General features: G+C 51.3%; 1 protein-coding gene across 1 annotated transcript in view; it reads left to right on the top strand.

Annotated features, from left to right (window-relative positions):
- Positions 1–10155, top strand: part of MXRA5 (matrix remodeling associated 5) — a 28338-nt gene extending 18183 nt beyond the window's left edge. The window contains exons 6-7 of the mRNA XM_027095556.1: positions 2546–3446; positions 7113–10155. Coding sequence (XP_026951357.1) covers positions 2546–3446; positions 7113–9021 — 2810 coding nt within the window. The 3' untranslated portion in view covers positions 9022–10155. The remainder of the gene's footprint in view (positions 1–2545; positions 3447–7112) is intronic.
- Positions 10156–13507: the final 3352 nt, after the last annotated feature.

The raw sequence follows: 13507 nt of genomic DNA, 5'->3' as shown, positions 1-13507 counted from the left end.
TTCACATATGAATTGTGGTGGGAACGCAGTTCAGTCCGTAACAAGGCTCTATACAGTGGTCTCTACTTAGCAGGCTGGGATGCCCAAAGACCACTGTGCTTCATAAAATGACCATCGGCTTTCCCGATGGCGAAAGAGATTCTAGGAGACGGAAGAAAGTAATAGCAGAGGGCCTACAGCCTCCACGAACGGACCTCCCTTTTCCCCTTTCTCTTCCCTTCTCTCTCAACATGGCTGAGTCCGTCAGGCTCGCATCCTGTTCAGAGGGTTGGGTTTTCTTCGGTTGCCATTTAGATAATCCAGGAAATGACAAGTGCTGCTATCACTAGAGAGAACTGTACATTCCCTGCTTATCTCACACATGTTGGCTGTGCCCCAGTGGTGAGCAGAGACCACTGAGCACAGGGAAATTACCAGCATCTTTGATCAGCTCCGCATTTGACAGCAAACGCTTTCGTAATGATCTAATAAGGAACTTGCTTGAAATAGCAAATGGGGAACACCACGGGGTTTTCATTCTAGAAGGACTGTGCCTTCGAAGGAAGGCGTATTCCTCCCCTGGGAGATCCCATTTGCATTCATCCTTAGCGTCTACCATACCCTGTGCCATTTAGAGCATCCCTGGACCACGCCCCCTCCCTAGACAGTCACGCACCTTCCTCTACCTGACCAGGAATCTGTTTCTACTGCTGGCTTCTCCTTTGTTAGCTAGCTCCAGTTTTCAGAAAGTTCTTCCTCATTTCATGCCCAAACCAGACAGTCTCCCATCCAGCCAGCGTTGTTTTCTGGAGCTGCACGATGTCTCTTATTGTATTGAACCTTTTCTACCCAGTAAACCAAATCATCTCATCGAGTGCTAACAGGAAGCCAACTTCTACCTGCCCATCGTGATTTGCAGGCGGTTTTAGTGGGCTTTCCCTCCCACCTGAAATAGACAAGCGCTTGGGGGTCTCTGCATCATAAAATCCCTCAGTGGGGAAGTGGTTGAGGGGCAGCAGGAGGCCTTCCACGCCCACAGTCACCTGTCATCCAGGAGGGCTTGGACCCAGACCAGAAGGACCTGCATCTCCTCGAAGGCAGGGAGGTTATACTGTCGTCAACCAGCACCTGTTTCCCTATGAGCAGGTGGGCTGGGAAGACTCACCTGCAGTACCCCGTGCACGACGGAAAGCCTTGTCGGGGGAAGTTTCAGGTAACTTAGGAGGTCGAGGACATGAATCCGCAGCACTAGGGCTGGGAACAGCGTCCAGGGTTCCAGGGTTCCATGCAAAGGCAGGACTCCCAGCTTAGAGAAAATGACTAGGAAAAGAAGCAGAGGAGTTTGTCAAAACTAAAATGAATAGCCCACTGACGGGCGCATGGACCTGGGAACCGAGCAGCGTGGGATAGGGTGGGAGGATTGAAACTCAGGGTTTGCTGGGGCTTTTCCCAGTCTTTCAATATAGGATTTGTTATTATTCAGGTAAGGTGAGGCTAACAGGTCAGGAGATGACTGCCACTGAAAAGACACTTGGTCGCTCACGGTTGCCAAGAGGAAGGGGCACAGCACACCAAGCGGGGTTACACGGGGAAGCACCAGGGTCGGTCGGGAGGCAGAGGGAAAGGGGGAAACCAGACGAGAGCCTTTCCTGTGATTTTCGCAGGAAGGAACAGGTGAGGCAGGGCGAGCGGGGTTAGGACGGCCTGGTGTGAAAAATTCCAGCAGGTCCTGGGTGCACGGGCTGCCCTAGTTGTCTGGTACCTGTCCTGGGGGGATGAGGGCAGGTGGATGGTGGCCCAGAGTATGGGAGCCTCTCAGAGCAGGGAGTGGGGGGCAGGCTCTGGATGGGTGAGTTTGCATTTGGAAGGGGGGTCCTCTGCTATATCTCTAGGAATTGGCCGTCCCTGGAAGGTCAGCAAGGCCCCAACACGTCAAAACATCAGAAACTCTTGATTATTACAGACCCCGACCGTGGCAGAGTCCTGAGAGATGGGCTATAAAATACAGGGAGTGTAGGCAGTGGGGAGGAGGACGGATGTGTGCTCTCTGACTGTCAGGCACCGTCAGGAAGCCTGCGTCAGCCTGCAACGCAACCAGGCGGGGCACAGCACGACCAGCCCCGTGTCGCTCTCGGGACCCTGGCCGGACAGAGGCGGGCGGTGACTGAGAACCTGGGGCATCCCTGCAGCCGACCTGGGGACCTCAGGAGGACAGCCTCCACGCGGCGAGGCAGAGGCTGAGCGAAGTGGGGCTGCCTCTCCAGTACCTAAAGTAAATGAAGAGGCCACCCTGGGAGACCCTGGGCTTCATGACGGGTTCTGGCGGCTTCCAGAACCCTCTCTGAAAACCACGCCTGCTGCCTTGGCCTGAAGGTGGCCTATGCCCTGATCTGGGGATCAGTGTAACATCCAAGACGAATATCAGAGGCACTGGGGGGTGGGTCTTTTTTTGCTTTCACTGCCTGGACATAAAGAGCAGAATCAGATTAACTCATAATCCTTGTTTCGCCCCTTTGGCAAGACCGTGTTTGCCCTGAACCTGACGGTGCCTGTGTTTGGTTTCCAGGGGCTCTCATGACCCCCAACACCAGAGTGCAGCGGTTTGAAGTCCTGAAGAACGGCACGTTCGTCATCAGAAACGTACAGGTGCAGGACCGCGGCCAGTACCTGTGCACGGCCACAAACCTGCACGGAGCAGACAGGATGCTGGTCCTGCTGTCGGTCACGGTGCAGCAGCCCCAGATCCTAGCCGCCCACTACAAGGATGTCACCGTCTACCTGGGCGACACCATCGCCATGGAGTGCCTGGCCAAGGGGACCCCGGCTCCCCAGATCTCCTGGATCTTCCCCGACAGGAGGGTGTGGCAGACCGTCTCCCCCGTCGAGGGCAGGATCACGCTGCACGAAAACCGGACCCTGTCCATCAAGGAGGCGTCCTTCTCAGACAGGGGCGTGTACAAGTGCGTGGCCAGCAACGCCGCCGGCGCGGACAGCCTCGCCATCCGCCTGCACGTGGCGGCCCTCCCACCCGTCATCCACCAGGAGGAGCTGGAGAACATCTCGCTGCCCCCTGGCCTCAGCATTCACATCCACTGCACCGCCAAGGCCGCGCCCCTGCCCAGCGTGCGCTGGGCGCTGGGGGACGGGACGCAGATCCGCCCTTCGCAGTTCATCCACGACAACCTCTTCGTCTTCCCCAACGGGACCCTCTACATCCGCAACCTGGCACCCAAGGACAGCGGACGCTACGAGTGCGTGGCCGCCAACCTGGTGGGCTCGGCGCGCAGGACCGTGCAGCTCACCGTGCAGCGCGCCGCCGCCAACGCGCGCATCACGGGCACCTCCCCGCAGAGGACCGACGTCCGCTACGGGGGGACCCTCCGGCTGGACTGCAGCGCCTCCGGAGACCCCTGGCCGCGCATCCTCTGGAGGCTGCCGTCCAAGAGGATGATAGACGCGCTCTTCAGGTACGTGGCGCTCCTGCCTCGCCAGCAGTCCCGGGGCTCCTGAGCCTGTCTCCCCTCTGGGTGCTGGGGAAACCTCCTCATGGGGTCGGGCAGAAGAAGGAATGACTCCTTGTCGGCAGTGCTGACGCGCAGATGTTGCTTCCTGTGTGGGCCGGGTGGGGGGCATTTCTTTCTCACACGATGCAATCTTGTCTTCTTTCTTTGTTCCCCGCCCCGCCCGGGGCGGCATGTGGGATCTTCCTTCCCCGCCCGGGGATCGAACCCTTGCCCCCGGCACTGGGAGCGCAGAGTGTTGACCACTGGACCGCCAGGGAAGTCCCAATCTTGTCTTTATCAGTTGAGATGCAGAGCAAACACCTAGCCCTTAGCCCTGCTTTTCTACTCCCCGCCTCCAAAGAAAGATAAAGCAATAGCTTTTGTTTTCATGCTCGTAGTTTTAACTGTATTTAAATAATTAGATAAAACAATTTCTTGTCTTATTCTAATCTCAACAAAACACATCGGAGCTTCAGATCTATCTCGAAATGTGTTAGCAATAGAAGGAAAGGAGATAAAACAAAGAAATTAAAGGCAAATGGCAGCACAAAGGTAGCACATCTGCAATTCTAAGAGTTCATCTTGGCTAGGAAAAAAAGCACCTTGCCCTGCCACGTCTTCAATTCGCAGATGTATGACTCTAGAGCAGTGGGTCTCGACCAAGCGGGATTTTGTCCCCCGGGGACATTGAGCCATGTTTGGAGACATTTTTGGTTGATGAGACTTGGGGAGCAAGGAGGGGATGCTACTGGCACGGTGTGTGTACAGACCAGAGATGCTGCTGAACACCCCACAGTGCACAGCACAGCCCCACGTCAGAGAGTCGTCTAGCCCCAAATATCAGTAGTGCTGAGGCTGAGAAATACTGTCTTAGCAAGGAAAACTATCATTTATTTTTATCTGTCGTCACCTATCTGATATCTATCGTTTATCTATCTAGTACCTTTCCATCTGCCTGTCTGTCCTCTATTCTATGTATCTATCTGGCATCCCTCACCTTTCCATATCTAGCTCAAACCCTTTACCTATTTACCAATCATCTATTTTTATATATCTAACATCACCTATCTGATATCTGTCGTTTATCTAGTATCTTTGCATCTGCCTGTCATCTATTCTATGTATCTATATATATCATCTGTCATTTACCTTATCATCTATCTTCATCTGTCTCTAGCTCTATCTACCTACCTAGCCATCCATCTTACCTCTCTCTCTATCATCTGTGTCTATCTGTCTATCATTTATTTTTATCTATCTGTCATCACCTATGTGATATGTATTATTTATCTCTATAGTATCTTTCCATGTGTCTCTATCATGTATTCTCTGTATATCATCTGTCATTTATCTCTTCTGTGATCTTTCTCTATCTCTAACCCTCTGTCTGTCGCCTGTCTGTCTATGGAAGTGGTTCTCAACTAGACGGTTCTGTCTACCAGGCTGCACTCATCCATGTCTGGACACATTTTCAGTAGTCACAGCTCGTGGGGAAGGGTTGATACTCTTTGATTAGTGGAGACCCGGGAGGCTGCTCGAAACCCCACCACGCACAGGACGTCTCACCACAGAGAGTCATCCAGCCCCTGCTATCAGTAGTGCCGAGGCTGAGAAACCCTGAGGTAGACCCCAAAAGCCACTGTCTCTTTAATAAGTGTTTCAAGATGCAGAGGAAAGAGACAGTGATTGGCAACGGGAAGCAAAGACACATCCGTGGCGTCATGTTGGAAACCCCCTGGCTTGTGGTGCGTCTCCAGCCCACACAGCCTGGCAGCTCAGACAGGAACCCACCTCGGCGTGGGTTCCTCCCTGGGACGTGACCCAAAGCAGCGCCCAAGGCTCTGCGCAGCTGTGTCTGGTCTGCCCAGTCTCCTTCCAGCGCAGGAGAAGGGCCAAGTCGCCGTATTTTAACTTCAGATGGCTGGGTGGTGCCTAGTGAGCCCTGCACCGTCGATCCGGAATACCACATGCCCGATTTTCCCCGCAGTATCTTCCAGCTGAGCCGGTGTCCTGCCGCGCAGAGGGTTGTTTTCCATCGACACTGGCGAGGCTGAGGCAGTGCTGACTGAACACTGAAGGGAAAGAATGTAGTTCCGGTGTGACTTGGGGCCATGCTACTGGTATCTCGCTATAAACCATAAGCCACAGTCTCTGTAGCTTCATTATTCCTAGCTTCTGGCTAATGACATTCTCAGAAAAGTGTAATGAAACAGCCCATGTGAGTTTTTTAAAAGAACGGGCTGTTTGCCCTGCCTACACACTAGGACTGTTGTAAAACAGGGATACTGGACTTTCCTGTCTCGAAGCTCAGTCTCCTGTAATGTGTAGCCATGCATCTTTTTCAGAGTCGCTCTGCTGATTCAGATAATGACCAAGGTTAGGATTTGCTGCTATAGAAGTTTCTAAATGTTTACAGACATGTGCTACTGTATACATTTTTGGATTCTAACTCCAAGACTCATTAAAATACCTCTGTCTGCTCCACGCCTATCGAATGACCTACTGATTCAGGTTGACTGGACTCTCGCTCATGACCAACAAAACACGTGACGTGGTCCTTGTTGGTAGGTGCTTTGATGAACGATAATCAGGCTTGAATTCCATCATAGGCAGACACTTCTCTTTTTTTAAATCAGTGACACGGTTCCAGACGTGCTATTAGAATGACACAGTGTGCAGGAAATATTTAGGGATAATAGTCAAGCTCTCCCTGCAGATGCCAGAATTATAAGTAATTGAGATTTTCAATCTGGACACGTTTAAAGTAGGAACCTCCCAAATCTCTTCACCCCGTTATTCAAAACATTAGTTCTGCGTTGCTGGAGGACATGCCGATGTATATTTATAAAAATGTCACACGCCCAGTGAAGATATTTCTGTCTTTCTTTCCATGTTGCCTTTTTAAACTGAAAATTCTTTCTCGAATACTAACTCAGCAGTGTGTGAGTTTAGGTCTGCCACGTGGAGAAACGGAAAGTCAGCAGGAGGATACGAGCTGGTGAGGGTCATGACGCTTTCGTTACAGATTCTAGGGAAGGAGCTTGTACACCAATAGCACCAAGTTCTGAAGAATCCAATCGTAGCCTCGAAACTCTGGGTATAACCACAACTACGTGATCCATACTGTAGCTATTTTGCTGCCTGTTTGCCTCATAATGGGATACAACATCATAAAAACTGTCAAGAGTAAACATCGTCTCTAAAACTTTTAGGAAAAATGTCACCTCTACCTAAGGTTAATGCACATTCATTCTGTCCAGGACGCTAGAATTTGATCTGCTTTTATCATTACAACAAGCTCCACGCTGACAACAGGCAAATATTTGATCCACACACGCCCACACAAACCGGGCTGATGTCTTAGACTGCGTTTCACATCTTCGAATCAGAGGCCAGGCCAGCCAAAGGTCAGGCTCCACCGGGGAGTTCTTAACTGGTAAATAAATCACTTATGCGTTTGGATGGCCGTCCCCTCCGGGCTGCAAAATCCATCCAGCGTTTTTGAGCGGCAGCCCTGTGCGCCCAGAGTTCTGAGATCCACACGTTTTTGTTGCGTTCCGGTGACCTCAAGCCGGGAGAGACAGCGTTCGGGAGACTGACATCTCATTCTGTTTTCTTTCTCTCGGTCAGCTTTGACACCAGGATCAAGGCGTTTGCCAACGGGACCCTGGTGGTGAAATCCGTCACGGACAAAGATGCGGGGGATTACCTGTGCGTCGCCCGGAATAAGGTGGGCGATGACTTCGTCATGCTTAAGGTCAACGTGGTCATGAAAGCAGCCAAGATCCAGCACAAGGAGGAGAACGACCACAGGGTCTTCTATGGGGGCGACCTCAAAGTGGACTGCATGGCCACCGGGCTCCCCAACCCCGAGATCTCCTGGGGCCTCCCGGACGGCAGCCTGGTCAACTCTTTCATGCAGTCCGACGACAGCGGTGGACGGACCAAGCGCTACGTCGTTTTCAACAACGGAACCCTCTACTTCAACGAGGTCGGGTTGCGAGAGGAAGGTGACTATACCTGCTTTGCCGAAAATCAGGTTGGCAAGGATGAGATGAGGGTGCGCGTCAAGGTGGTGACCGAGCCCGCCGTCATCCGGAATAAGACGTACTCCGTGGTCCAGGTCCCCTACGGGGACGTGGTCACCGTGGCTTGTGAGGCCAAAGGGGAACCCACGCCCAGGGTGACCTGGCTTTCTCCAACCAGCAGGCAGATCCCCACCTCCTCCGACAAGTACCAGATATATCAGGACGGCACTCTCCTTATCCAGAAAGCCCAGCGCTCGGACAGCGGCAACTACACCTGCGTGGTCAGGAACAGCGCCGGGGAGGACAGGAAGACGGTCTGGATTCACGTCAACGTCCAGTCGCCCAAGATCAACGGGCACCCCAATGCTATCACCACGGTGCGGGAGATTGCCCCAGGAGGGAGTCGCAAACTCATCGACTGCAAGGCAGAAGGCATCCCCACGCCGAGAGTGCTGTGGGCCTTTCCCGAGGGCGTGGTCCTGCCGGCCCCTTACTATGGCAACCGCATCACCATCCATCGCAATGGTACCCTGGACATCAAGAGTCTGAGGAAGAGCGACTCTGTCCAGCTGGCGTGCATTGGGCGTAACGAGGGCGGGGAAGCCAGACTCATCGTGCAACTTACGGTCTTGGAGCCCGTGGAGAAGCCCATCTTCCACGACCCGGTCAGCGAGAAGATCACCGCCATGGCCGGCCACACCATCAGTCTCAACTGCTCGGCAGCCGGGACCCCGACGCCCACCCTGCTGTGGGTCCTTCCCAACGGGACGGAGCTGCAGAGTGGCCACCAGCTGCAGAGGTTCTACCACAAGGGCGACGGGATGCTCCACATCAGCGGCCTTTCCTCCGTGGACGCCGGGGCGTACCGCTGCGTGGCCAGGAACTCGGCGGGCTACACGGAGAGGCTGGTGTCTCTGAAGGTGGGGCTGAAACCCGAAACGAGCAACCAGTACCACAACCTGGTCAGCATCATCAACGGGGAGACCCTGCAGCTGCCCTGCATCCTCCCGGGGGCCCGGCAGACCCACTCCTCCTGGACGCTGCCCAACGGCATGGTGTTGGAGGGTCCCCAGGTCCGAGGACGCTTCACCCTTTGGGAAAACGGTACCCTCACCGTGCGCGACGCGTCCGTCTTCGACAGGGGCACCTACGTGTGCAAGGCGGACACGGAGTACGGACCCTCCGTCGTGAACGTCCCGGTGATCGTGATTGCCTATCCTCCCCGGATCACCAGTGAACCCACACCTGTCATCTACACCCGGCCCGGGAGCACCGTGAAGATGAACTGCTTGGCCGTGGGCATTCCCAAAGCCGAGATAAGCTGGGAGCTGCCGGACAAATCGCACCTGACCGCGGGGACGCAGCCCCGTCTCTACGGGAACAGGTTTCTTCACCCACAGGGGTCGTTAATCATCCAACAGGCCACCCAGAGGGACGCGGGCTTCTACAAGTGCACCGCCAAAAACCTCCTGGGCCGTGACTCAAAAACAACCTACGTCCACGTCTACTGAAACCCCGGGAGCACACCCTGGACTCCACGGCCGCTGCTTCCGAAGTTAGAACGAAGCCTCCTTTGGGTTCACAGCGGGGGCCGGAGAGTCAGGGCTCTAAAAGGATTTGTCCCGGGACACGGTGGCCCCCTCCGGCTTGGGTTCGAGGCCCACTGTCGACCTTGACCTGTGCTCGTTGACGAAAGGAAGCAATGCAGACACGGGAAGTGGGTGTCGGCCTCTCTGGGGGACTTCCTTTCATGTTTACAGGATGCTGTATGCTCTTGCCTTCCGTTTCACAGGACTTGGGCGCAAATTACAAATTCTGCGTTGCTGGTACCATCCTGATGCTTGAACGGGCGTCTGTAGGATATCTAAGGAGCCTTCACTGCAGAGAAGCTGTCGAGGTTCACAGTGCCTTGCTACCCCCGCGGAAGATGCATTCCCTAGTTAACCCGCTGCCGTTTTAACATGATAGAACGTTCTAGAATGAGTATCCGTCTTTCCGTTACTCCTTCTGTCACTTCAGAACTCCAGTGTGCCCGACAAGGGCTGAGAACCAGAGGGATTGTTTGTTTGTGTCTCACGTACAAGTGTCCTACAGTACAGCTCCCATTTTATAGGAAAGGACGCTTTCTCCCTGGAACTCACTTTTTATATAGTGTTTTATATATATATATATTTTTTTTCTTTCTAATCAGACGATGAGAGTAGAAAGAGAAAGACATACTTTCTGTCTCATTAAAAATAATAAATTATTGGTCTTTACAAGGTTTGTATACATTAGACCAGGCACGGAAATGCAATTAAAACCAGTTTCCTTCCCGACTTCCTTCGAATTCATAAACCACTGTTATATTACCTTTCCCAGCGACCCTCCGGTAGGGGATGCTGAGATATTGGATTTCCCTGTTGATAATAAAATTTATCCGGAGAGAGCCGTGCGGGACCGGGGAGACGACAGGAGAGGGAGGACAGAGCGAAGTTGTGACCGCACGGAATAAACCCAGAGCCTTCCAGAGGAGCCCAGAAATATCTTTCCTCCTGTCAATTTGTGTCCTCGAAAAATAGATCTGTTACTTCCACGACTGCTTTGCTGTATTTTTAAGGTCAAAATAATGTACATTGGATAATAAAATAATATTTTCCAAAGAACCAGGCAGTCATGACAGTGATATTTTCAAGGGCAAAAGCCACTTCAAGTGAGTCTGCGCTTAGATCAGATTGGTTGAAAAACTGCTTTTATCCACCACGTTGGAATTACTCTCTTCTCTGTGAGTATTTCACCAGCAAGGAAACTAAGTCCAAGGTGCCAGCTCCAGCAGAGTCTCTGACAGGAAGGTGAGGTGGGACCAGCTCCAGTGTGAATCAGGATTACTGGAGGCTGAAGAAAGAGCGCCACAGCAGTCCTGCAGCCAGTTTTCTTTAGGGAGGAGACATCTCGGGTGCCTATAGCAGTATTCCTCAAATATGCACTCTTTGGCTTCCCGCGAGAGGAAGGAAGAAAGCAAACTCAAGATAAATATTGGGGAAGCATGTGACTTTTGTCCGTGCTGCCAATCTGGAAAGAGTGGCAGTCACTGAAGGGAAAGAGAGCTTGGGTTTTCGAGACTGTGGGAAGCACGGACACTGTCTCACTCATGAATCCATTTATTTGCTTCAGGGTAACTACACAGCCCCTTGGGGTGTACCAGGTACCGGGATGGGCATCAGGGTACCCTGATGTGTAGGAAACACATCCTGCTTGAAGAGTTCATCCTCCATAGACAAACCCTTCATCCAGGACAGGGTTTCTCAACAGTAGGACTACAGACATTTGGGGCTGGATCATTTTCTGGGGTGAGGGCTGTCCTGTGCACTGTAGCGTTTTTAGTGGCATCTGTAGGCTGTATCCACGAGATGCCACTAGCATCCTCCCCTCCAGGGCTGACAATCAAAGAATGGCTCCGGATATTTTCAATGTCACCTCATCACCCTTAGTTGAGAACCACCACCGTAGATCTAGATACAATTTGATAGATAGATAGATAGGAAGAAAATAGGTAGATGATATGATAGATAAGACAGATGAATGATAGGTAGATGAGATAGATAAAATAGGTGTGTGGATGGATGGATAGATGATTGATAGCTGTGTACATAAATATAGATGATATGATTGATGGGTAGACAATAGATGATAGATACATGGGATAAGTAGATGACATATATGTGGATGGATGGATGGATAGAGATGACTGATATGTAAATATATAGTAGATAATAATAGCTAGCTAGATGATGAAGATAGATTGTAGACAGATACATGACATACATGATACATAGATGGATGATAGGTGACTGATAGATACATCAGTAGATAGTAGATAGATAATAGCTAGATGATGATGGTGGTGATGACAGATTAGATAGATGATAGATACATAGATAGGGAAGGTAGATGACAAATGGATGAATGGACAGGTGCGTAGAGAGAGACCAACAGATTGAGTCTCTCATGCGAAGGCAGTCTCGTCACTCTTTCTGGGACTGAGTCATCCTCCATGGTGGGGACCGTCCTTCACTGTGGACCGTGAACAGCATCCCGGGCTTCCACCCACTACGTGCCAATATCACATTCCACCCTCCTCTCCCCCAGCTGGACAACCAAAAATGTCTCCAGACGTTGCCAGATGTCCTGAGTTGCAGAATCACTCCTGGTTGGAAACCCCTGTGCTGGAGAAATAAATGCAGCAAGGCATTTTAGGAACAGACTCATTTGGACTGACTGCCTCAGGAAATGAGACCCAGGACGGTACAGAAACCAAGACACAGGCTGCTACATACACGTCACCTAGAAAAACATGGTAAAGCGTCTCACTGTCCCATCATTCTGGGTTCATGTAAGGTTAAGAACTGGTGGTAAACTTCTGTGGGTGAACTCAACATACATTCTTTTTTTTTTTTTTTTTTTTTTTTGGCCACGCTGTGTGGCTGGCGAGATCTTAGTTCCCCAGCCAGGGATGGAACCTGTGCCCCCTGCGGTGGAAGCACGAAGTCCTAACCACTGGACTGCCAGGGATTTCCTTCAACATACATTCTTAAGGACTTGCCTTGTCCTGATGTAGGGGAGGTAGCATGACATGAAGAGGTATATGGTGGTCTACACGCTCCATCTTCTCAAAAGACATAAGACTACAAGTCAGGTTGCTACAAGGCTGAGACACTCAGAAGCATTAATGGTGGTTCTAGGGGGTGTTCCTGTCCCAGGGGACTCAAAGGCCACGTCATATGGAAGTCTAAGGGCTAGTTATTTGTGGAGAAGCCATTTTTACTGGGCTAAGAAAGAGGGCTGTCTGGGCAGGATAACATGCATAGGAGGGAAGCACTGCTCTCCCTGCAGCAAAAACATTTCTAGGAAAGTTCTAGCCTCCAGCAAGGTGACCTCGGGTCAAGCAACAGATAAAAAGTAATAGGTATATTTGGGCTAGAGTTTAAATAAGTGTTTACTTTTTGGTTGAAAATGCTATGATATCATAGTTGGTTGGATAATGTTCTCCAAAAATCCATGTCTACCTGAAATGTCAGAAAGGGACCTTACATGGAAATAGGGTCTCTGCAGATGTGATGAAGTGAAGGATCTGAGCTGAGGTCCTCCTGGATGAGGGTGGCCCTACATCCAGTGACAGGGTCCTTATAAGACACAGAAGAGGAGAGATACACAGAGGAGAAGCCCTGTGAAGACAGAGGCAGAGACGGGAGGGATGAGGCCACAAGCCCAGAGACGCCCGGAGTCCCCAGAAGCTGGAAGAGGCAGGAAGGACCCTCCCCTGGAGCCTCCGGAAGGAACCGACCCTGATGACTCCTTGATCTTAGACTTTTGGTCTCCAGGACTGAGAGAGAATGAATCCCTTTTGTTTTAAGACAACCCGTTTGATATAATTGGTTATAGCATCCTTGGAAAACAAACACAAATCTTAAAAATTTTCTGGTGGATTCAGTCACAATGACAGGTGCTCGAGTACTTTGAGATTTCGTCATCCTGAGTCTTTTAAAATAGTTTGCTCAGAATGGGGGTGTATGTGGTTTGAGATCATTCGTTGCAATCACATACGGTTCTGTTGTGATTTGTAAATAATACACTAACTAAAAGATAGGGGGGTTTTTTTCCTCCCAGATGACCAACGTCTCACATCTGGTATATGTGCTTGTAAATCTGTGTCCACAAGCACACATCCTCGCTTAGCAGTCAACGGTCACTCTTCGACTGCTCCCAGGTCCTCACCGAAAAACAAAACCCAAACCAGGCTTTTAAACCCGCTCTTTAAGATTTGGTGTGTAATTGCAGATGCAGCTCTCATTCTGAAGAATCTGGACAGGACTTTAGTCCTCGTGAGGGGTGATCTGCTACTGAATTCACGCTGCAAGATGCCGAGCCCTGCAGGAGACTTTGCGGCACTTCTGATCGTGTAAGACCAGACCAAGGATGGGCAGCGTGGTGAGTTCCTGGTGCTATTTCCATGATCCT

The sequence above is a fragment of the Aethalodelphis obliquidens genome, unplaced genomic scaffold, assembly GCF_003676395.1.
Source record: "Aethalodelphis obliquidens isolate GAN/ISIS:26980383/991018 unplaced genomic scaffold, ASM367639v1 scaffold91, whole genome shotgun sequence".
In the NCBI taxonomy this organism is placed as follows: Eukaryota; Metazoa; Chordata; class Mammalia; order Artiodactyla; family Delphinidae; genus Aethalodelphis; species Aethalodelphis obliquidens.
Note: the sequence above shows the minus strand (reverse complement) of the source record. Positions and strands in the feature narration are given on the sequence as shown.